Source organism: Daucus carota, chromosome 3 (genome assembly GCF_001625215.2).
Source record: "Daucus carota subsp. sativus chromosome 3, DH1 v3.0, whole genome shotgun sequence".
Classification (NCBI taxonomy): Eukaryota; Viridiplantae; Streptophyta; class Magnoliopsida; order Apiales; family Apiaceae; genus Daucus; species Daucus carota.
In genome coordinates, this window is record NC_030383.2 from 59,646,688 (window position 1) to 59,671,309 (window position 24,622).

General features: G+C 32.4%; 4 protein-coding genes and 1 non-coding gene across 5 annotated transcripts; 2 read left to right on the forward strand and 3 right to left on the reverse strand.

The window, feature by feature from the left end:
* Positions 1-643: 643 nt before the first annotated feature.
* LOC108213178 (uncharacterized) lies at positions 644-1,424 on the reverse strand. The gene has a single exon (XM_017384946.2). It carries the CDS (start codon positions 1,201-1,203, stop codon positions 805-807), a length of 399 nt encoding a protein of 132 aa, XP_017240435.1. The 5' UTR covers positions 1,204-1,424; the 3' UTR covers positions 644-804.
* A 1,319-nt stretch (positions 1,425-2,743) lies between these two features.
* LOC108215005 (outer envelope protein 61) lies at positions 2,744-11,178 on the reverse strand. The gene is made up of 11 exons (XM_017387306.2): positions 10,886-11,178; positions 9,964-10,194; positions 8,744-8,800; positions 8,494-8,622; positions 8,261-8,338; positions 8,022-8,092; positions 7,816-7,865; positions 7,458-7,635; positions 6,500-7,106; positions 4,867-5,010; positions 2,744-3,382 (listed from the first exon to the last, which is right to left on the reverse strand). Exons 1-11 carry the CDS (start codon positions 10,979-10,981, stop codon positions 3,236-3,238), a joined length of 1,788 nt encoding a protein of 595 aa, XP_017242795.1. The 5' UTR covers positions 10,982-11,178; the 3' UTR covers positions 2,744-3,235.
* A 7,127-nt stretch (positions 11,179-18,305) lies between these two features.
* Positions 18,306-19,615, forward strand: LOC108210776 (carboxylesterase 15). The gene is made up of 2 exons (XM_017382183.2): positions 18,306-19,064; positions 19,153-19,615. Exons 1-2 carry the CDS (start codon positions 18,385-18,387, stop codon positions 19,457-19,459), a joined length of 987 nt encoding a protein of 328 aa, XP_017237672.1. The 5' UTR covers positions 18,306-18,384; the 3' UTR covers positions 19,460-19,615.
* A 353-nt stretch (positions 19,616-19,968) lies between these two features.
* On the reverse strand, positions 19,969-23,538 carry LOC108210778 (protein BUNDLE SHEATH DEFECTIVE 2, chloroplastic). Its single transcript, XM_017382184.2, has 5 exons — positions 23,198-23,538; positions 23,003-23,039; positions 21,830-21,913; positions 20,768-20,864; positions 19,969-20,336 (listed from the first exon to the last, which is right to left on the reverse strand). The coding sequence occupies exons 1-4, from the start codon at positions 23,489-23,491 to the stop codon at positions 20,812-20,814; spliced, it is 468 nt and encodes a 155-aa protein (XP_017237673.1). The 5' UTR covers positions 23,492-23,538; the 3' UTR covers positions 19,969-20,336; positions 20,768-20,811.
* On the forward strand, positions 20,455-20,526 carry TRNAD-GUC (transfer RNA aspartic acid (anticodon GUC)). The gene has a single exon. It is a non-coding gene; the product is annotated as a tRNA-Asp (tRNA).
* Positions 23,539-24,622: the final 1,084 nt, after the last annotated feature.

Consider the following 24,622-nt stretch of genomic DNA (forward strand, 5'->3'; position numbering starts at 1 on the left):
AGGATTTCAGTAAGAACCCAAAATTTAAACATTTGGTCATTCTCCAATTTCAGGACCACAATATATGGACATTAACTGAACTCCTTACTGTCTTTTTCTAATATTGCGTATTTGATATGTGTTTCCTTATTTACCAAAATATTCACTTACGTAAACGTCTCAGAACCTTTTTTTTTTACAGATGTTAGGACCCCTTTTCATGTATTTGCACGGTAAAGTTTCGTTTGAACTAATTTATTTTGTTCTAGCCCACTTATTACGAACATAGTAAATTTTTATTTTTTTTAAAAAAACATTTTAACATTTAGCTCGTTTCCGACCGAAAGCCCCATTTCTGCTTTGTTTAATAAAGTCTCGTCTCATATAAACATTTGGGTTTTTGTAATGCTGGAAATGATGAGATCTCGATAGATCAATATATTTTCCACTCTAAAATACTCATGGTTTTACTTCAAAATGCATACAAATTTTATAAGTTGATGAAATTATCCTAACTGAAAATATTTACAACAAAAATAATTGTATAAGAAGATTTTCATTCTAAAATTACTGATTAATTTATGTTCCATACTGATCTGATTAATTACTATATTCTAAAATTATTCTAAAATCTAATTCTCGTTTTCTACGGGATTCAAGAAGATAAAAAAAAACACCACTATATTCATATATTGTATTAAAAAATACCTTAAACCTCCGTCCATTCAAAATCGATCCATTAACATTTACATTTAAACTTTTCACCTTTTCATCTCTAAAATAAACTTTACTAAAAAACCTATACACACAACTATACATACAATTTCAAATTTTCAACTCAACCCCAATCTCTTCTTCTTCTCCTTTCTGCGACGGAACTCTCCAGAACCCCGTCCCGTACAGCTCATCCCACATCTCGCTATCCCCAAAATCCAAACCCCCGCCCTCCCCGAACGCGTCCGAAACGTCCGACCCGCTCCCGAAATTCTCGCCGAAGTTTTCGCCGACATCCTCGCGCCGCCTCCTCAGCAGCCGCTCCTTCTTCCTCCTCCTCCACACCTTCCTCCCTATCCCCGCCGGCACTTTGTACACCGCGAGGACCAGAAGATTGACGATCGCCACCGGTATGCAGCAGCACATCACCGCGCACTCCGCCGTCGCTCCACCGGCGACTTCTCCGAATCTCCGCCGCCGGCGATGATCGTCGTCCATCTTCCGGCTCATCAAACCGAGCCGGATCGGAAATTATATGTGTGTATGTATAGGTGTAAGTATAGGTGGATTAAAACCCTCGGGTTTTGCGATTACAGCGTCGTCATCGACGGGAGAAATGAAACTGAAAAATGTGTGTGTGTATATTTAAACGGTTGAAATAAAAGGAGGGTAGATATTATTTGGGGGAATGATATAGATGGAGTTTTGTTGAGAGAGTCCAGACAGTTGACTAGGCAATGATTATTTGGATTTAAGGATGGTTTGGCCGAAAACTAAAAAAATAAATTATTATTTATAAATAAGAAAATTATATAATTTGAAAAATATTATTTATTTTATGTTTAAAACAAATATTACTATAAATTCATTTTATTACTCCCTACGTCCCCCTAGGTAGTATACATTGGGGCACGCAGACGCGGCACGGACTTTGCTAAAGTGTTGTTGTGTAATTTTTTTTAAAATTAAAGTTTGGATGTTATATTTTTATTCAGAAAAAGAAAATCTGAAAAATAAGTTACAAAACTATATTTTATAAGAGTATTAAAATACGTGTCGAGCAGTTGAAAAAAATCGTATACAATTAAATGGACAGAGAGAATATATACACGATACAAATAAACTATTTCCGACTTGTAAATTTATAAATGGGACTCGTAAATTTATAAATGGATTTATAAACCTCGTCAAACATCTTATTAGATTTTTTGTATCTAGAAGCCTCATGTTTCGCTGTCGCATGATGAACTAGACGCTGGGTGGGGTACGGTTGTTGGGTGCGCGTATCTGACAATTTCGTATTGTTGTGCGGCAGATTTAGAATTTGAAGGAGTTTTTTTAATACGAGGGATAATGAAATTTTAGTGATTAGTCAAGATATATATTAAAAAGATTATATTTAGAACATTTTCAATCATAATTCTTAGCAAAATATTGAGATGGAATATAAAAATAAAATTATACCATATAGAAACTTCACCGAACATTTATCTGGGTGAGTTTGTTCGATCTTTTTATCTATAATCACAAGTCAATATCAAGAAATAATCCAGTTTATCAGCGCAATGTAACATAAGGCTGCAGTTTGCTAAATTCAGAAGAAATTATCTATTATTTATAATTAAAAAAACAATTTAAAAATAACAAGTATGTTTTGATCTACAACTTTATAAGTTAATATAATTTTTGGTAATTTGACTTGTTCATTTAATTGTCCGGAAAATTTCATATAAAATATTTGATAATTTAAAAAAGTAGACTAGAAAAGGAACAGAAGTTGGAGCAATAAAAAGAAACTAGTTTTAATACGCTTTTTGTCTACGTTGTATTTGAATCTAATGGTTATTACTAAAATGAATAATTTTATTACAGAAATCGTATTCACATTTAAATTTAGATTTAATGACTTTGGACAAAAAAAAACAGTACTATTACAGCAGGTACCAATCCTGTAGTAAAACTACCAGTTAAACTTACATTTAGCAGAAGGCAAGTTCCCTGGGAACCACAGAGGTACGAACCAAACGAAGCCCATTACTATACTGGAGTCTAAAAAAATAAATTATAATAACAATTGATTTTTCTCTGCAAACATTAAGATTTTTACAAGTTGCGACTAGAAAGGCATTTAAAATATCAATTAAATTACATAAACCAGGTGATTACCCTCTTTAAACTGAAAGTAGTTATCAGTAGTTCAGTACAGTGTCAGGTTAACCTATTCAAAGAATCGGTAAACCGGACATGACTCCTGAAATTTTTTTCAAGCTTATATCCAGCAGAGTTATCTGAAGATCAAGTCGACAGATTGAAATATAGAAGGGAACAAACCACCAATATATTATTGGATCGATCATACTAACATACAAAAAGAATAGTAGATGTCAACTTCCACCAAGAGACTGCAAATCCACCCTGGAACACGCTCGTTTCTTCATAAGACATTCTAATCCTTGCAATAAATGAGCCGTGGCGGATGAATAAATTTCACTATTTTTATCTTTTAAAGGTTAGAATCCCGCTGCTCTGGTACAGGTCATTTTTAACTGCCAATGTAACCAAACCAATGAAGAATGACGGCAAAAATGAGCATACATATTGCCAACACCATACCACGCCTTCCCAGTAACCAATCTTTTGTCTTCCTTGCACCTTCTGCTCCTCTTTGTATCCTGTCTGCCCACTTCATCTAAAACAGCATTGAATAATGTATTACGTCAGGGCGGTAAAAAGTTATCATGTCAGAACTACAATTTTTGCTCACACAGAATCCAAGATTTTATTTTATGTCTAAAATTTTATTCATGATATGACATGTAGGTTCAATTAGCAAAAAAAAAAAATGATACAACTAGAAGATATATGGTGTCTTATAGATGCAGGACAGTTTTAAGCAATGAACATATGAGATTAACATGATACACGATATACTTCTCTGGATTAACCACAGGAATACCACTAGAAATATATCAAAATTCAACCCGCAACCGCACCACTAGAAATAAAACCAAGTTTGTGATGTGGTGCGGAGCGGTGCGAGCAATTTATGCGGTCTGATGAACAGCCTAATACCCAAAACATAGACAAATATACTATTTATCTTTACCCTAAATACATATAAACTAATTAATAAAATATATACATATTATTCAATTTCGTCCCCCTTCAGGGATCATACCATTTCCTGGTTCAATTTCGCACCAGATATATATTATTTACAAAACAAATGTAATACGAGTTAAATATTCAAATGCCAAGTATAAACCGAGTTCATGTATAGTCCAGATCAATTCTTAAACCTAATTTAAAATTTTAACAGCATGCCGCGGCACTCTACTGGCTCGATAGCTTTGGAAATATACATGGTATTCAAGTAAAATCAATTATGATAATGTTAACTACTTTAAAGCAATATAACATCCTCCCCACAGCTTCATAATCTCATCGAACTCGAATGATGTATACCAGTGTCTGCCCCTCCCCCATTTTCACTTAAATAAATATGAGATAAGGAAAAATGCAGAAATTGATGAGATAATAAGAATTGTAAGCTATTAGAAAGCCAAGCAAATCAGATTCCATGCACACTCATGTCGTATTAACAGGGGATCTCCATTTGTGTTGCAAAGCACAAGTAACATTGACACGACTTAATAGTGAACATAGTAACACGGATTAGGATTACTGCCAGGCGCCAGCAAACTATATGCTTCCAACAAACCATTACAGCCGAACCAGGTTCATTCTCAAACATACAAGATTCTAACACTAAAATATTTCACAATGCTACTTTTAGGCGGGCAAGTAGCCACCGAGGATTTCCAGAGATAAATGAAGTAAAGATGTTTTCATCTTCACTTCGGTTATTTACAAAATACTGGAGTTTCCTCAGGCACTACACTTCTAGAATAGAGTTATTCATACTACTGTAGTAACATATTGTTTATTGATCTATATATTCCTATATAACTCACAAAAGAATAGTTTTTCCAACTTCTACTGGAACTGCATCTCAACCACGTATAAATTTGAATGTTTGATAGATAAAAAAATAATCTGAAAGGTATTTATGAACATAAGAATCAAAGGCATGAGTAGCTTCAGTTATCATATATATAGCAATGCACTTGAATCACATACAGCATGCACTGGTTTGTGTACTAAAGAAGTTACCATTTTTTCCAGAGCATCTGGTGACAAGGATGACATTGCTGCTTGTGCTTTCTCAGCATCCTCTCGGGAAAGCTTAAATCCAAATTGTTCACTCATGTTTGCCATCATGTCAGGGCTCATATTTTGCATCATTGTCGATAGCATCTGTCAATTGCCAGGATAATCATAAACACATGCAAGTATAGGGTGGGAAAATTATATTGCGAATAAAGTTTACGGATTCGCATTATAAATGGCATCAGAGGAAATTGTATTGGAGGATGTGCAAAATTACATATAATTCAGAAGATGAACACAATACAGAATTAACATTGTCCTGTACTGTTGTTTCACAAAGCTTCTTGTTAAGATTCATTGAATGACATTTAGCAAGAGAGCGGACATGCAAGCTTCAGTAGACCAACTTGCAGCCGTAAATGTAAAAACATAAATCCATTGACATTCCTTTAGTGAAACAATACTAAAGATATTTAATGTAGCTTTACTCAAAACTTCATGTGCCGATGAATGCAATTGATGCATCACAAATCAGAATCCACAAGCACAAAAAAAAAAGTCCCAGACTCCAAACCACATTTACCCCAACTACAGCTAGTGCTAGATACCTAATTTACCTAGGTGAAAATTATTTGAAGGGAATATTGTTGAATTTTCCAGTACCACCGTGGATAAGGAGATGAGTATGTAAAAGGAATATAGTTAAAAAATGGATAAAGCAAATCTATTTTCAGAAGGATCAGCAAAGCCTGCTCTTTCTATTTACAAGTCTTTCCCAACAGCAAGAGTGAATTGCATGAGAAACAAAGAGAAAGGATGATAGCTAAAAGCAACATATTTCATTCTCTTAAGGGAAAAAAATAGAAATTAGAAATCAGAACAAAATTCGAACACTGACTTTCATGTGCTATTTGATTATAACAGTCATGGACCTAGTAGATAAACTGATTCACATAAAGAACAATCTCAATTGATTTCATACAACAGAGTTATCAGTATGCTTTACGCTCTGTTTGAAATCTAAAGTTACAGATACTTTTGGTCCAATTTTTAACAGAAATATAAGGGGGGTGTATTCAGTTGGGATTTTAATGGATTAATAATAATATATGGATTTTAATGGATTGTGTCTTATTTTGATTTTTATGCAGAGTTTAGCGGATTCATAGAGTCCTTAGAATTTAAGCACGATGCTTCAAAATCCCATGGATTACGGTGGAGTTTCAGAAAGCATTAAATACACTGAACAATCCCACAAAATCCATCATTTATGAAGTCCGAAAAATCTAACAGTCTTTGAATACCATCAGATTTTAATGGATTTCAAATAATCCAACTACATACCATCAGATTTTTAAGCATAAATTAGAATCCTGATTAAATATCACCTGAATTTTTAGGATAATTTGAAATCCTAATTGAATACCCCAAGATTCTGATACATTTTTTAAAAATCCGTATTCAATAAACCTGGATTTCATGAATAAAAAAAATCCTTAGGAATCTCAATTGAGTACACCCCCCTAAAGGTGTTTTCACCATAATATTACTGCAAGCAGTGAAGTCAATACACATACCCTAGACTAGCTTCTCTTTGTTTTTCAGGAAAAAAAAACAGAATATATCCAGAAAATACCTGCCGCATTGCTGGATTTTTCATTTGGTTTCTCATTTGTTCTTGGATATCAGCACTAGAGCTCGGAAAGCTGTTTTGAGGTAAGTCTGTTAAATTTGATTGAGGAACAGTTCTCGGATCCAAAAACCCTTGAGAAGAGCTGCTTTCCCTTGAATGGTCCCCATTAAGTGTAACAGGTTCACGAGATCCATGGCTGTTTGATCCATTTGATTGCACTCCATTCATTTGAAATTTGGATGTGGCAGCTGAGCCTGAATCTTTTCCTCTCAAAGAAGATGCCATTTCAAACATCTTCTGCATTTCTTCTGCTGGCATTTTACTCATCATCTCAGATGCTGTCTTAAGCATATCTGGTGTCACATTAGAAGGAATTTGTCCAGGACCAAAACTGCCAAAATTGGAATCTCTTGAACCTTCATTGACACTCGTGTTTCCTCCTTGGAATGAAGAAGCTAACTGGAGCATTCTCTGAAGCTCTTCAGGGGGCATCTTACTGATCATATTTGATGCAGTTTTCACCATATCAGGTGATATGCCTTCAGTATTTCCACCACCCAAAGAAGCTAGGGTTTCTGGATCGGCTTCAGAAATGAAGTTTTGGAAGGTTCTACTCAATAAATCAAGCAAAAGAAGGTAAAATCAGTACCTGGGTGTCTTAAAATAAAGTATATAATATAAATTTATAAACAAGTACAGATAATGAGTGTCTTAAACGTGTCCCAGCAACCCTGATGTGCCACTTTGCAAAAAGTGTCTTAACATGGACACCCTGTCCTTGGGTCGTGTGTGTGCTTCCCCGATAACAATGTTGCGTGAAGATAACCTATGGTATAATAATTTGAAAAGTAAAATCGACACATATTGATTTTGCATTCAACGTGTACAAGACTCTTTAGTAAAACTGTACGATTTTTGGGGGAAAAAAGGACATCAAGGTATCATTCAGCCATATATAAACCTGATAGATTCTGGGTCATCTTTTAAAGCTTGAATGTTCTCTGTGTTAGATGATGGAATCCTACGGCTGGTTTCTCGTGGACCTTTTGGTGCCGACGCAGAATATTCTGTACTGGAAATATCATTATCTCCAGATAACGAAGACTGCACCTCTTCAGTAATTTCTTCAATAACCAGCCCTATTAATTTGTTTAATAAAAGTACGAAATTAGAAAGATGAAAAACACTTAGCCTAGAATCAAGTTATAGAGAGATGAATATGAAAAGCAACAGAACCTGTAATACATATTACATATGTCGGCACTCGGCAAGTACTACTTATATGACAAAAAAGGATTAAGATGTGCAAAAGCAACTACCTCTACGCCGAGGAACGCCACCTTCTTCTGTAAGTCTCTGCTCAGCATCCCTGTGTCAACATACTTATGTCAATCGTGAACATATGTGTGTATAATAAAAGATCTCAAGAGAACTGCAATAGTTTCATCAATACTAGGCAAATAACCAGGATGAAAATATGGTTTCTGTACCAGGTAAAAAACAATATTAATGCAAGATACAATACCTCAGAACGTCTGCAATAGTTTCATCATCAGGGGAAACTTCATGGGCTTGATTTAAATCTGAAACAGCATCCTGTATATATTTCAAAACATTCATCAGGTCGATAGATAAATTAAATATATAATAAGATAGTATTAAATTTAAGACTACGACAATAGGAAGACTATGTATAATGATAGTATTATATTATATTAAAGATTACAACAATAGGAAGACTACTGTGCATAATAAAACACTCACTTCAAGCTGTCCCAGTTCCTTGTAGGCTTGACCACGGCGATATAGGGCCTTCACATTTTTAGCATCAAAAGACAAAACCTATAGCAATCCACATATGTAATCATTATACTGAGAGACAAGACACCAATTAAGATTTTACACAGTACATTAGAAAAAAACATGCATCTTAAGATATGTCGCAGTATCGTACCACTAACATTTCCACACAAAAAAGAAATTTGAAATTGTCATACCTCACTTCCTTCTGCTATGCACTCATCATACTGTTTTGTTTTCAAATAGCATGACATTAAATTAAGCGAGCAGGCCAACAGGAGACTTCTGCCTTTGGAAGATGGAATGCCTCGCAAGTTTTTCTTTGCCTATTTTTTAAAAAACATATAATCAAAAAAAATTGCATTACTATTTAGGTGTGCTAGATACTACAGTTAACAAGGAACATCTGCAATAGAGAAGAGGAGGCTTTGGAAATGTAGTACTTACAAGCAAATATTTCTCTAAAGCACCACTAAAGTTTCCACGACTGTGAAGTTCATTGCCCTGCCATAAAGAGATAAAGTAAATGATCCATTGAAAGCTAGATGTCTAAAATCTATGACAGCAACTGCTATAGCTAATTTTTTGATCTTTCAACATATGGCTGAAATATAACATATACATATACACATGCAACTTAGTCACATTGTATATAAGAAAAGGGCAGTACAACAGGTCTCCGATAATTAGGTCATCTGCCAAAGTAATACATCGTTAAAGGTTGGCACAAGTAGTACAAGCATAGCGCCTAAAACTGGTTTAATTGGAAACTTGTTTTTAAAATTAATTCACAAGTGCTGATTGCAATCATTTCCATCTTATTTTACTAATTCTATCATTTCAGTATATAGATCTTAAAATTTAAGGATCGAAGTTAGAATAATGACAATATAACAAGGTAATTTTAAGAAGAGGAAAACAAGCGACAGAGGTTTTATGTTCTTAAAACTAAATTCCAACTATCACGGTGAAATTTGAACATGCAGGAATACATGTTATTCTTATTGCAGATGGAGAAAGAAGATAATTAAAATACATCAAAAACTAAATTTTTCCATATATACTATGTCTCCTCTTTATATATACTCCGCCAATTCTATGGCTACTATAATAAATTTTGATTCTGGTGTGATACTGTAATATAATTTATGCAGGAATTCAAAAGAAACTTTACTGCTGTTACGCGATACAGAAATTTTTTCCCGGCTCCGTAGCTCTTTATCCTGTTCTCCCTGTATTTGTTTACATTAATATCCGACCTAAGTCTTGTTTTGCAATACAGCATATGCAAGCTTCCCATGCAATTTTTAAATCTCCATCTTATGCCTTCAGAGCCATACAGAACTTTAAAGCTTAGAGGGAAAACTAATTTTAAGAGTTGAACGTTTCTATTTACTCAAACCTGAAAAGCCTGAATATTTGATACTTCTATTTATTGTAAGGAACACATGAAAAAACATACTTAAACTAAAAATGTAATGGTTGAGTTGTGGATACTATAATAAAACTATGTGTATATAAGAATTAGTAAGACAGGCAAATGCAAAGAATTGATTCAATCACAATTTTTTGAACACCTGACACACTAATAGTTTCAACAGCAATTTGTTGAAGTGCTTGTAAGGTAAAATCACATTTTTAATTGGTTTTATGAGCTAATTGGTTACCTGTTTCTTCAGCATCTGAGCCGCATTCAATTCATACATGACCTGTGCATCTGCTCGTGCCCGCATAGTCGCAAAATCTTCAGGTGTAGCATTGGCCATCTTCTCCCCTATCTCAGCCATGTCATCTGGACGTGCATACTTCATCTGTTCTGCCGCATGCTTCAAATCTTCAGGCCTCATATTTTTCATGCTTTCTGAAGCCATCCTCATCAAATCCGGATTTGACATCATCTGCAATGTCAATTGTCAATCAAACATCACGTTTCAAAACCTCCATACTAATCATTATCCCAACTTCAGGAGTCAAAATCAAACCATGTGTAGCCAACTCACTATCAACACCTTCCTATCCTACAACAAGCTCAATAACAAGAAATCTTGCTTAACTAGCTCAGCTCAATTAATATCTACTACAAAAAAAACAAGAAAACCAACACACAAAGTTCGACTAAAACAGCCTCATAAACACTTATCACAATCCAAATGTATGCTTGTTGCACACCGCCGTTTTTCACATGCAACCACAAGGGAAAAACAACCTAACCTCAGCAAACCTCACTTCAAAACAATCCATTAGCATTTTTAACATTTATAATTTATAAATTAATAAATGTTCCAATGTTTTAACAAAATCAACTTCTAGTTATACCTCGATAAACACCTAACAAACTCCCAATTAGCTCCATTTATCGAGATTATTCATCCATCGAGACTACTAATTCACCGAAATTACTCTCCATTCATTGAGAGTCTACCGTACATCCTAATCCCTAATTACCTAACAAACTCCGAATCATCTCCACAATCAAGTCCGAGACAAAATTCAAAACAATCACAAACATAAAAACACCAAAAACAAACAATCAACAACGCAAAAAGCTCAAATCACAACAAATACATCTAAAAACACATAAACACACACCTGCTGTTGAATTTTCGACAAATCGCTCGGAGACATGCGACTCATCTGCTCTTGCGCGAGCCTCATCAGCTCCGGATCCATCATACCTGGAAACATCTTGTTCGAATTCGATTAAATTAACGCTCGATTGAATTGAAATCGTTGAGAAAAGATCGATCGAGATTGATTAACAGTTTGTGTGTGTGTAGGTGTATGTATAGCCTATAGGTGTGTGTATAGGTGTTTCAGATTGTGACGATCACAAGTAAAGCCAGTTTTGTTATGCTGCTCCGATAGGATTTTTCAGTTTCCTTATTTGACTGTATTTATCTTCTTTTTGTGCATTTTTTTCATTTTTGAATTTATTTTTGGTCAAACTTCATAAATTATTAATTTAAAAATAATAACGAAATTCTTCAGATTAAAATTCAAAAATCTGAAAATTATACGTAAATTATATGAAACTCTTTGGGTTATCTCTACTCATTTTAGCTTTTTGTTTTTTTATTAGTATACTAGTGAAAAAAGCCGCGCTTCGCGGCGGCGTTATAAATTTTATTTAAATACGAATTAATATTATAATAACATAAAAATTATTCAGAGTTATCTTCCCATTAAACATATCACTAATAAAAAAAACTATTGTAATGAGTATAAAAATTTGTTTCAGTGATCATCCTGTCAAACACAATACTAATAATAAAATTAGTTCGAACCGCCTCCCGTCAAAGACAATAATAATCCATAATTATTATTTTTATGATAAAGTTAAATATTATAATTTAGATCAAAATTAGTTTGAGTCGCTATCTTGTCAAACACAATACTAATAACAAAACATTATAATTTAGATATTAGTTTTAGTCGCCTTACTGTCAAACACAAATGATAAAATTAAATATTATAATTGGATAAAAATTATTTTGAACCGTGCTCCCGTTTTAACAAAATAAATATATTATAACATAGATAAAAAATTATTTTAGCCACTTTCCCGTCAAACATAATACTAATAGAAAAATTATTATTATCTAGATAAAAATTAGTTTGGGCCGCCTCCCGTGCCGTCAAACACAATACTAATCAAGAATAATTTACATTATCATAGAATCAATATATGATTCCATCCAATTCTTTACATTTCAAAACTTACCAAAAATAGTTAATGGGTCCCACCACTTCTCCACTTTTCTTTTCTTTTCACACTATTTTTACTCCACTATCTTCTTTTTATACATTATAAATCAATGGTTCACACCACTTCACCCACTTTTCTTCCTTTTTTCCACTACTTTATACATATTTCTTAACTTCCGTGCCCAACCCATTTGATAAGAAAATGGAAGGGACGGAAGGAGTAAAAATTATTATTCTTTTATGGTTCTAATTTTTTTGCTATTCCTTTTTTTAATGATTGATATCTTTACAATCCATTATTTTTTATTCAAAATTTAAGAAAATTATAAGACTAACTTGAAAAAAAAATTGTACGTATTATCTTACAAATCTTAAATATAAATTGTATTCTATCTATGATTGTTATTTTATATAAATATAATCTCATTCTTTTAAAGATTCTTAAATAAGAAAAGAATTGTTTTAATTTTAGAATCCAAAAAGAAATTTGTATTAACTTTTGGAATCCTTGAACCTGATTTTTTAAATTATAATTATATTATCTATCTGAAATTTAAGAAAATTATAATTTTTTTTTATTATTTTTAGAATCCAATAAAAAAAATTGTATTACCATTAAGATCAATAAAATTAGTTCGAACTGCCCCCGTCAAAGACAATATTAATCCATAATTATTATTTTTACGATAAAATAAATATTATAATTTAGATCAAAATTAGTTTGAGCCGCTCTCTTGTCAAACAAAATACTAATAACAAAACGTTATAATTTAGATATTAGTTTGAGTCGCCTTACTGTCAAACACAATACTAATAAAAATTATTCTCATTATGATAATATTAAAGATTATAACTGGATAAAAATTATTTTGAACCGAGGTCCTGTTTTAACAAAAATATATATCATAACATAGATAAAAAATTATTTTAGTCACTTTCCCGTCAAACATAATACTAATAGATAAATTATTATAATTTAGATTAAAATTAGTTTGGGTCGCCTCCCGTTCCCATCAAACACAATACTAATCGAGAATCATTTACATTATCATAAAATCAATATATGATTCCTATTTTATGTATATCCTATTTTATTTATTAATTATTTTTATTTATGATTTCTATTTATTAGTTAAAAATTATTATTCTTTTATGAATTTATTTTTTGTGCTATTACTTTTTTTAATGATTATTATCTTGACAATTGTTTATTTTCTATTCGAAATTTAGAAAAATTATCTAATTCGAAGATAAAAATTTATGTATTACCTTACAAATCTTAAATATAAATTGTATTTTATCTATGATTGTTAGTTATCTAATTTATTATTTGTGTCTACTATTTAGACTCTTAAACACAGTTGTGATTACGAACCTAGTATTAGATTATTCTTCTATATATTTTATTGAAAATAAAATTTTATAATATAAAATTCAACTACATATTCTATATATCTTTTCGAAAATAAGAATTGTTTATATTATCTTACAAATCCTAAATATAAATTATATTTTATTTATTATTGTTAGTTTGAATAACTATAATCCTATTTCTTTTAGGATTACTAAATAAGAAAAGAATTGTATCATCTTTAGAATTCAATAAGAAATAGTAAATAAGAAAAGAATTGTATTATTTTTAGAATTCAATAAGAAAAGAATTGTATTACTTTTAGAATTCTTGAACCTGATTTTTTGAATTATAATTATAATTTTTATCTAAAATTTAAGAAAAATTAAAAGACCAAATCGAACAATTCTGGAGACGTCCGTATTCTCCTTTATATATATATATTGATATTGATTTGGAAAATTTCAATAAAATAAAATTGTAAATTTTATTTTCAAATTTAATAAAATAAAACTATAAATTTCATAACCATTGAAAATAAGAATTGTACTTCTTTAATAATTTGTATATTAATGTATAAAATAATATTAAAAATTAGAATTGTATTAGCTTTATGATTCCTAAATAAGAAAAAGAATTGTATTACTTTTGGAATTCTTTTTCTACATATTAGAGTATTACTTTTAGAATCCAATAAGAAGAATTATATTATCTTTAGAATTGTATTAAACCTGATATTTTGAATTATAACTATATTTTCTCTCTGAAATTTAAGAAAAATCAGAAGACTGAATCGAACGATACTAGAGACACCCGCATCCTCCTTTATATATATATATTGACTCTTGCCGCTTTTGCATAAATGGAATATATAATTAATTAATAATAAATCACGAAAAGTACAAATTTTATTTTCATTTCTTTATAGTAAATGTTTAAGACCTGACTGAAGAGGTCCAGTTCCATGATTGCTTGTTCCTAGATTTATTATTATTATTTTTTTTTTTTTGAAACAAAAGTGTTAATTTTAATAATAAAAAGCCATACGGCATCTACACCAATGATCGAGTCGAACAAACAGTAATTTGCAATCGCCTGTTCTCATAAAGAGACAGTTAAACGATATTTTGAAGAAAATGTATATACAAATACAAGTACCCGCTTCATGCATCCTCGTTGAATTACTGGTACCCTCTTCATCATGCCCTAACAGAGCTATCGTTTGAGCTATCGACCAAAACGACTAGATAATAGATATTAATTTTAAAAATATATAATTTTGTTTACTATGGAAAAAGATAGACCTTGATTATATGACTATGAGTGGTTTGACATTTATGATATAAAATCATGTTTGCGAAAATATTTAGATTGAGTCCCATAAATATATAAATGAATTGCTATATATACACGTAATTAAAGATATTTTATAATAATATCACATATTTGTTACATTAGATATTATCTTAAAAATGTTTTGATAAAAATTAATAAAATTTAAGCATAAATTATAATTTTTTAGACTACGTATTGGAGCACTAATTTTCAAGTTCACTTATCCCATGCCGGAATTATATTACAAGTCCCAACTTAACTAATCATATTTCTAAGTCCACTTATCTCATACCCCAATTACATTTCAAGTCCCCTTGCTTATAACAAAAAATAAATAAATTTCAAGTCCCAGCTTATTCCATGCCGGAAATGATGATAGATTAAACAACTTGAATCGATTATGGAGACGGGCAGTATGCTCATGATATAGAGCTCGTCCACTTTGAAATCTTTTAACTGGATTCGGTTCGGTTTGATTCATTAAACGAGTTGAATTCGGATAAAGATTTGGACTTGTTTAATTAAACGACCCGACTCGATTTGACTCGTGAAACTAAACGAGTCGAGTTCGGAAACAGATTTAAACTCGATTTAATGTAATTTATACGAACTGACTCGCTCGACTCGTTAAAACTGTCTCATTTAGCTAAACGAGCTTGCTCTACTCGACTCGAATCGTGAAATTAAACGAGTCGAGTTCGGGTAGAGATTTGGGCTCCATTAACTAAACGAGCTGGCTCGGCTCGATTAAATAACAAATCAATAAACAAATAAATTCCAATAATTTTTATTAGATAACATAAAATTTATAATAAGAAAATAATATATATATATATATATATATATATATATATATATATATATAGATCATATTTTAGATTTTATTTTTTGCAGTTCCTACAAATCTACGAAGTAGAAACTACGTATTGGGAAAAAATAGCTTTATGGGTCAGAATTGGTTGGACTGCAAATTGACAGGAAAAATACACTCGTTTTGGTTGAAATGTTCATACTCTGGCATCTTCAATTGGACAGCAAGTCCGAATCGCACGAACAACGAACAGGGCAGCTTAAACACATCAGTAGTATGAGAAAATTGGAGCTGTATTAAATACTCCCTCCGTCCTCCTCAATTGTTTACATTGGAAGGGGACACGGAGACCAAGACAATGTATGAAAAATGAGTAAAGTTAGATGAAAAGTGGGTAAAGTGGTGGGACCTACCAATATTTAATAATAGATTTGAGATAGTGGAGGGGAATAGTGGGTGTAATAGTAGTTTTTATTGTTAAATACTCCCTCCGTCCCTATTTATCTGTCCACTTTGGAAGTAAGAATTTGTCCCTATTTATCTGTCCATTTATACTTTCAAAACTAATTTAATGATAGTTTTTCAAATATATCTCCATAATTTCAATTTTCAAAGCTTGACTTATTTAAAACTTGGTTGAATTCATGTTTTCAAGACATAAAGTAGGGGTATTCCACCATTTTCAAGATATTAATTAGAGGTATTTAATGAAAAAGTTCATACAATCAATTATTCCTTGGTATGTGTTTTTTTTTCCAAAATGGACAGATAAAAAGGGACGGAGGGAGTATGAGATAGTGGGGGAAGATAGTGGGTGTAATGATGAGAAAAACTTACTATTTATAGTAACGTAAAGAAATGAGAGGGACATCCCAAAATAGTAACGGTAAAGAAATGAGAGGGACAGAGGGAGTATATTTAAGTTTCCCGGAACATCCGGGTTCAACTCTGTCTCACTCCGAGAATTATTAGAATAGATACTAATTTAGTAATTTGTAAGGCATATAAGCGTGCATTGTAAAAAAAAATATTTGCAGATCCATCTCATATGTTCCGGAAGGAATACTCATTCCAATAATTCATCACGTTTCTTTACAATTTTTGTTATAAAAGGTTTAAACTCTCATATTTAATCACTAATTTTTATAGATTTTTCTTTCTATATAATTTATTTTATAATTTTTCATTTCATTCTTCTCTCATTCCATTTAATACAATTAAACACAACCTAATATCGTGTTTAGTTGAAATGAATGAAACCAGTGGACATTAAATAAAATTTGAATTATAATTTAGTTAAATGTTTAGTAATTATATTTCTTTCATCATTCCATTAATTCATTCTATCATTTTCGTTTAGAGTTCAAACCCTGTACTTTGTAAATGAATACTATGATCCTTATCATATATTCCATTGTCCTTTCATTTTTTTATATTTTTTTGCATTACTCGACACGCATTTTAAAACGTATATAATATATAGTTTCATAACTTAAAAAAAAAATCTTTTTTGTATTAAAGCTTAGATAGTAAATTTTTATTCGGAAGAAAAAAAATTCAAAATAATTCATCAAATAATATTTTATAAAAATATCCAAATACGTACCGAGCGTCCGTCCCGCAATGTAAACAATTGAGGGGCACTCAAGGAATATTATATCCAAATCCCATCCCATAAAAAGCTGGACACACTCAATTTTGATATTTATCAAGTTCATCCTTCTAATCTCTATTATTTTTTTAGTTCACTCATTTTGTTCTATTTCATTTCATTTATCACAATCAAATATAATATAAAAAGTTTGATCATGTTTTTTATATTTTGATTTTTTAAATCTATTTAAAAGTCTTTTGAAAGTGTCGAGAATATATCAAATATTCAAATTTCTGAAAAAGTTAGTGTCATAGGGCATATCACACGCGCTTCCAAATTTAGTATTGATATAAATCTAAATTTCGAACCGAAAGTATAAATCTAAAGTTGCAAGTGCGTTCCTGAGTCACGAAGCACCGGCTCATTCGTAGATAATTTAATAATTTAATTAATCTATTTATAATATAAAAGCCTTTAGTTAGATTTATAAAAGCAAAAAAGAAAATCCCTAAACAATTCAAACAAATATATCCAAATAACTCACCGAGGAAAAGTGTAAATAATAAGACAAAAACAGTTGCAAACTTTTTCAATACTTACAAAAGCCTACGTAGCTTATACACTCCCCGCTTCTAGACAAACAGACCTCATCCAAAAGTTCCTGTTATTGTTTTATATATCTGAGGTTGAATAATTAGCATCATTATTTGCCAAAGATTAATTTTATGGAGAAAATGACGTAGGCCAAAATCCACACAAAATAATGTTTTATAGGCCAAAATCCACACAAAATAATGTTTTAAAAAATTATAATTAGGAGAAAAGATGTGAGATATTACTTATTTATAATGTTGGATCGGATAATTCAGCATGTTGATTTTTGTTGCGTTTACGTCCGAAAATTCTTGTATCGTGTCACAGTTAGTTAGGAGAAAATATCATTTATTAATATCGAATGATAATATAGTATTTGATTTTTTTAAAGAAAACATTATATTATATTGCTTTTATATAGGTGTGAAAAATTCTACAAAATATAAGACGATCTGTGTAGTATTTAGGATTTCAAAACGCTAAACAATTTGACGTTTCGTTTTGGATCCCAAAATGATATTTGGACTTATCTTCTCCGATAATGATATTTAGAGTCTTATCTTTGTTAAATTGGGTCCCGATTTTACAAGGGATATATTTGGTGTGGTAGTTATTTACCAAAGATCTCCTTGTATATATAATCGTACAAGCATTTCTTTCCATTCAGCCTTGAGTTCTGTTAAATTGTTGTAAAAGAGATGTCTTCTAACAGTGCAGCTGCCATTTCTCCCTATGAAGTAGAGGAAGTCAGAGGTGTACTCCATATCTACAGTGATGGTTCGATAGTCCGATCAGCTAAGCCGAGCTTCACAGTCCCTGTCGACGACGATGGCTCGGTTATTTTCAAAGATGCCATGTTCGACGCAGCCAATAATCTGCAGCTTCGGCTTTACAAGCCTGCAGCTTCATCCAGTTCTTGCAAGCTTCCAATCTTCTACTACATTCATGGTGGCGGCTTCTGCATTGGCTCGAGAACGTGGCCTAACTGTCAGAACTATTGTTTTAAGCTGGCATCGCAGCTCCAGGCTGTGATCATCTCCCCGGATTACAGGCTAGCGCCAGAGAACAGGCTCCCTGCGGCTATTGAAGATGGTTTTATGGCGGTGAAGTGGCTGCAGGAACAAGCTGTGTCGGAGGAGCCTGATGCGTGGCTTAATGATGTGGCTGACTTTAGCCGTGTTTTTATATCTGGGGATTCGGCTGGAGGGAATATTGCTCATAATTTAGCAGTTCGACTAGGGGCTGGTTCAGCCGAGGTGGCTCCTGTGCGAGTCAGGGGATATGTTTATCTGGCTCCATTTTTCGGGGGAACTGTGTTGAGTAAGTTTGAGGCTGAGGGACCACAAGAAGCATTCTTGAACTGGGAGCTCATCGAAAGGTTTGTTCTTGACCTATGTATACCTATATAGCCACATCTGTTTGTGTATGAATAAAGCATCTATAGATTGAACAAGTGACTGAAACAGGTTCTGGAGGCTTTCTATTCCAGTTGGAGAGACAAGAGATCATCCTCTAGTGAATCCATTTGGACCTGTAAGCCCGAGCCTCGAAGACATGGCTCTTGACCCTATTCTTGTAGTGGTTGGGGGAAGTGATTTGCTAAAAGACCGCGCAGAAGACTACGCCAAGAAACTGAAGGAATGGGGAAAGAAGATTGAGTACGTAGAGTTTGAAGGACAACAGCATGGATTCTTTACTATCAATCCAGATTCACCAGCTTCAAAAGAGCTGATGCTGGTCATTAAGAAATTCATAACCGAAAATTCCAGCTAAGGATATTTCGCCTGCACTAGCAATCCTTGACTTTCTCTTCTACATTTCGCTTGCTTGTGTTTGGCTTTTACTAGGCACAACCTCTTTGGAGGATAGCCTTTGTTTTCGTCTATATGGAATAACGTACAATTTCTCATTTCCTTCATTTACATGAAATTGTTGTCAGGATTGTGCTCTCACCGTACCATAATCAACTGACATCTCAAAGCAAACAAATTGTTGAACTACAAGCATGTCTCTATCAGCTAAATCATATTTAAGTATACAAGTTGAGACCGATAACATTTTCCTATCTGATAATTCTACTAATCGACGGTACCTTAAAAGGGCCAATGTCATGTCATCACCTAACATTAGGTAGATAGAGGACAATCAGGAGTTAGGACATCACATTTCTATGTAATGTCTTACCATCCCCCAAAACACATGTAATGTCCCTACTATAAAGTATATTTGGCGATATTTAGCAATAATACCCGTAGCATTGCGACCAGAAAGCTAAAGAACTCTTATCAAACAAACTAATGTTTTCATAAATTATCATTAGAGTGCTATTAGAGGTTTACACATACATAGCATGTCTAATGTGTTTGTATAAATGAGCCTGAAAGTCGAAATCTTTGAGCAAAAGCACAGGTATAAAATGGACAAAATTTTGTATTTGACACTTCAAAAGTTGAACAGATGATGAACACTAGCATATTTAGATAGCAAAAAAGGATAAAGGAACCTTATTCTCTCCCACAAGCCAAATTAGCTATTACAGTTCCGCGACTACTTCAGGATCTACCTTACTTGAGCTGCGAAGCTTTCGATAACATTGCCGGGCATATTTACTGCATCAAACAGATGGATATGTATATACAGGATGGAAAATCTGTTCACCAAGAGCATAAATGTGAGAAACTATTACATGTAAATTGGTGAAAACAAAACATCTACAACATAAAATTGAGTGATATGAACTATGAAGAATTAGAAAAGTGACACAACAAGTCGTTGTAGTATAGTGGTAAGTATTCCCGCCTGTCACGCGGGTGACCCGGGTTCGATCCCCGGCAGCGGCGCATTTTTTTGTGAAAAGATTTTTAAAACCTCTGGAATGTCTTCTTTTTTATAAAAAGATGAACAGATGTCTGTCCAAAAGTTTTTTCTTTTCCTTTGTTTTGCTGATACAGAAAAAACTATGATGAATCTTAAAAGCTGAATATGCATAGCAATATAGATTTACAAATTTCAAGTAATCAATCAATAGTTTGGACTGAACTAATAATGATGAAAGCAGTTTTATCAACAAACTCATCGTACCAGCTTAAAAGATGGTATTAACTTAAGAGAATACCCATCTTTGCTTATAGGCGTCTTGAATATCCCGAACCTCCGCATTTTTTGCAGAATATTAGTCCTGCAAAGTGACAAGACTACAGATTACACAAGTTTAATTAAAGACGCCAGATTGCTTTAGTAGAAAACGTCGATTTAGTATGTTTAAGTTTAGGCAGTGCACTATAGCAAAAAAAAAAAAAAAAAGAGGCTGTGCAAGCATAGCTTTTGTAGGATGTATAAAATTAAGTGTTATTTTGGTTTGTTTCTTGGTTTTAAGAACATAAATCAAGAAAAATTCTCATCATCCCTATATGTAATTCTTTCTATTTCTATGAACTTCTCAAATGAAATAACAAGCAAACAGTGTCCCCTTGCATACTTTACATTCACTTATTAATGACTCTGAAGAAGAAACAGTAAGGCCAAGGTTCCAATCTCACAAAACGTGAAGGGTTTGACACCTCAAGTGGTTCAGTGTCAAATGTACACGGTCAACAGTCATGTCAATCGAGTGATCATAAAGGAATATGATAAAGTCAACAGATAAATTAAGTAAATCCGCTCTCTGCTATTTAGCATAGTAAATCTAGAAAGATGCTATTCCAGTCTAAGTGCACAAATGATACTTTAGATGTTGCTTCGCCAAGGACTATTCTTGGAGTCCTGATGGCCTTAAACTAAATATGAGACCATTGAATATGGAGCAGAACGAGAACGAGACTCACTGACACATTTTTTTCCTTGCTAACCAAACGAGGTCCACTAATTTCTATAGAAATGGTAGAATGAACTATGTTCAGATGCATATCACACATATGCATTGATGAAGTTTTAATCCAGCATCTACAGTTACAAAGAACCTAGGGTCATCATTTCTTTTTGCATGCTACCAGTAGAGATTATAATTATTCGTGTCTGTGTGCTTGGCATGTGCTAGAGTATAATAGTATAATAATCCTGGTTAAAAAAAGCCTTTCCCTAACACCTTAGAGTTTTAAAAGAACTAGTCACTTAACATAGTACAGATCTAAATGCCAAAAATACCTGCTCCCTTGCACACCTTACAATCAACCAATCCTGTCTCAATCTTCATCTTGCCATCACTACAGAAGACGCATTTGGTGCCACCTGTAAATCGACATGGAAGAATCCTAATACTTAATAGCTTGTTATTATCTTTGTTGAATCTGAAGTGCACACAATTCATCCACACTACTTTACGGATTACTTCTCTTCTAAATTTTAACGAAATCTATTGTCAATTATCAATTAATAGTAACTTATGAAATCTAGGTTCTTTTTATAAGCTCCTCTTTTGCAGTCAATTAAAATTTTCCCTGGAAGCAGACAAGTAAGAATAGAACCTAAATTAAGAGTCCCTTTGATCCTTAATTTCGAATGAGGCAGTGCTAAGTACTCCACTTTCCAATTCAAACAAGTTTAGTAACCCGCTGATCATATGCAATCCTAACGAATACAAATTGTACAGTTTTGTGTATAGCTATCACCAAGCACATTCAATTTATAACAAATTTCATTTCCCTTCAAATTGATACAGTATGAAATACCATACATCATTAATATTATGCTACCATCTTAACTAGAAATTTAAAAAATTAAGTTTAGTATGAACAAGTAGCCTAAAGATAGCAAATACATTAACAACCAAAAGAATAAGACTTGAGCACTAAACATGTTCTGATTTTAAAGGATTTTTTAGGATTTTTTTTTAATTCATAGAATCCAGGTGGACTGAACTTGGATTAAAAAAAATGTATCCAAATCTTGAGGTATTCGATAGGATTTTAAATTATGCTACAAAATTCGGTGGTGTTCAATTAAGATTTTAATTATGCTTAAAAATATGATGATATTCAATTGTGATTATTTAAAATCCATTAAATTCTGATGGTATTCAAATGTTGGTGAATTTTTTTGGACTTCATAAATTGACAGATTTTGTGGGATTGTTCGGTGTATTTTATGTTTTTTGAAATCCCATAATTATCTATTGGATTTAGAAGCATTGTGCTTAAATTCTAGAAACTGTATATCAACTGTCCGACGTTTTATGTAATCCGCCTAAAATCAAAGTCAGATACTAATCATATATAATCCATCAAAATTTCAGTTGAATTAAATCATCAAATAGTCATCAACATTTTCTAATAAAATCATGAAAATGTGCAAAACTCAAAGGGCAAAGAAAAAGATTACCATTGCCAGCACATCTCTCACAAGGAACAGGATCACCCTAATAAAAAAACATCACAAAACACATACTTTAAAAATAAAAAAATCATAGTTAGTACTATGATAAGTTAAATACTATCATACATGGCTCAATGTCCGGCACTAAACACTTTTTGGGAACTCTAGCATTTCTCGCAAAAACGAATATAAAAACCATACCTTGAGACCAAGAAAAAGAGAGAGAGAAATGGCAACAAGTACACTAATAGTAACGAGAAAAGTTTGTGTGTCCAAAGGGCTGTTGTCAAACGGAGTGAAGAGCAAAATGGGAAGGTGTAGTTGAGGTGGTAGCTGAAGTTTAGTTGAGGAAGCTACGGAAATGAGAGGGAACTCTAATGGGGTTTGAGAGAGGAGAGAGAAGTGAATGGTGGAGGGAGAGGGGAGAGAGATAGGAGGAGAGAGAGTGTGTATAAATTGGAGAGATGAGTGAGAAAGTGTAGTTGTAGTAGCCATGGATATTACAGATAGAGTTGTGTGAATTGTGGAGCTTATGTATTTTCCTATATATTCGCGATAGAACAAAGTGCTTCCTAGATTCCTATCCTTGGTTTGACTTGACATTTGACTTTTATCGAATTGATATTTTATTTAATTAACGATTATAGATTTTTAAAAATATCCACATCAACTATTTTTTCTCCTTCTCTCTCTCAAAACCCTAGCCTCCCTAATCTCCGTTGAAGATTTTTGAAGGGGCTTCCATCGGTTTTCACCGGTGGAAAGCCCCAATTCCTTGTTTTCTGTGTTCTTGGTTTGAAATCTTATTTCCTATTCAATAAGTTCCCAATTTATTTGGGTTTTGTTTGTCTCTCCTTCTTGTGAGAGTTGGTTTGTTTTGTTTCGGTGTGTTTTGATGTTCTTCATGACCGAGGTTATAGATCGGCATGATTTTCATGGGTTTGATTCAGATTTGAAGGTTATTATGGGATCGCATCTATGGTCGATTGTTCAGAAACCAATCAGATGGAAACAAGTGTGTATATTCAAATCATCTTCAAATCGCTCGGTTGCCTCTCCAAGAAGAAAGGATTCAACAGCGATATTATTCAGCGTCTGTCCAATTTCGATTGTGTTTGTAGATGCCGTATGGCTTTTAATTAATGAATTGATTCCTTTTTATCAAAAAAAAATTAACGATTATAAATTTTTTGGAAAAGTTGAACATATTTTTAAGATTTAAATTATATTTTCGGTTGAATACAATTTCTATATCCTATTGACTATGTTTCATTTCAGTTGAATTTTTAACACAATATCTATAACTTTTATTGGTATTATATTATTATTTTTTGACTAATATGATTTATAATCTTCTCGAGATAAGCCAGAGTTAAATAAGAGGATAAACTCAAGATCTTATTTGACCTAACATTTGATTTTTATTGAATTGGTATTTTATTTAATTAACTTTCGATGTAATTAATGATTATAATTTTTGGAAAAAGTTAAACATATGTTTAAGATTCAAATAATATTTTTGGTTGAATACAATTTGTAATTCCTATTCTCTTGACCATGTTCTATTTGAGTTGAATTTTTAATATTATATTATGTTTTTGACTAATATGACTTCTTTTTTTTTTT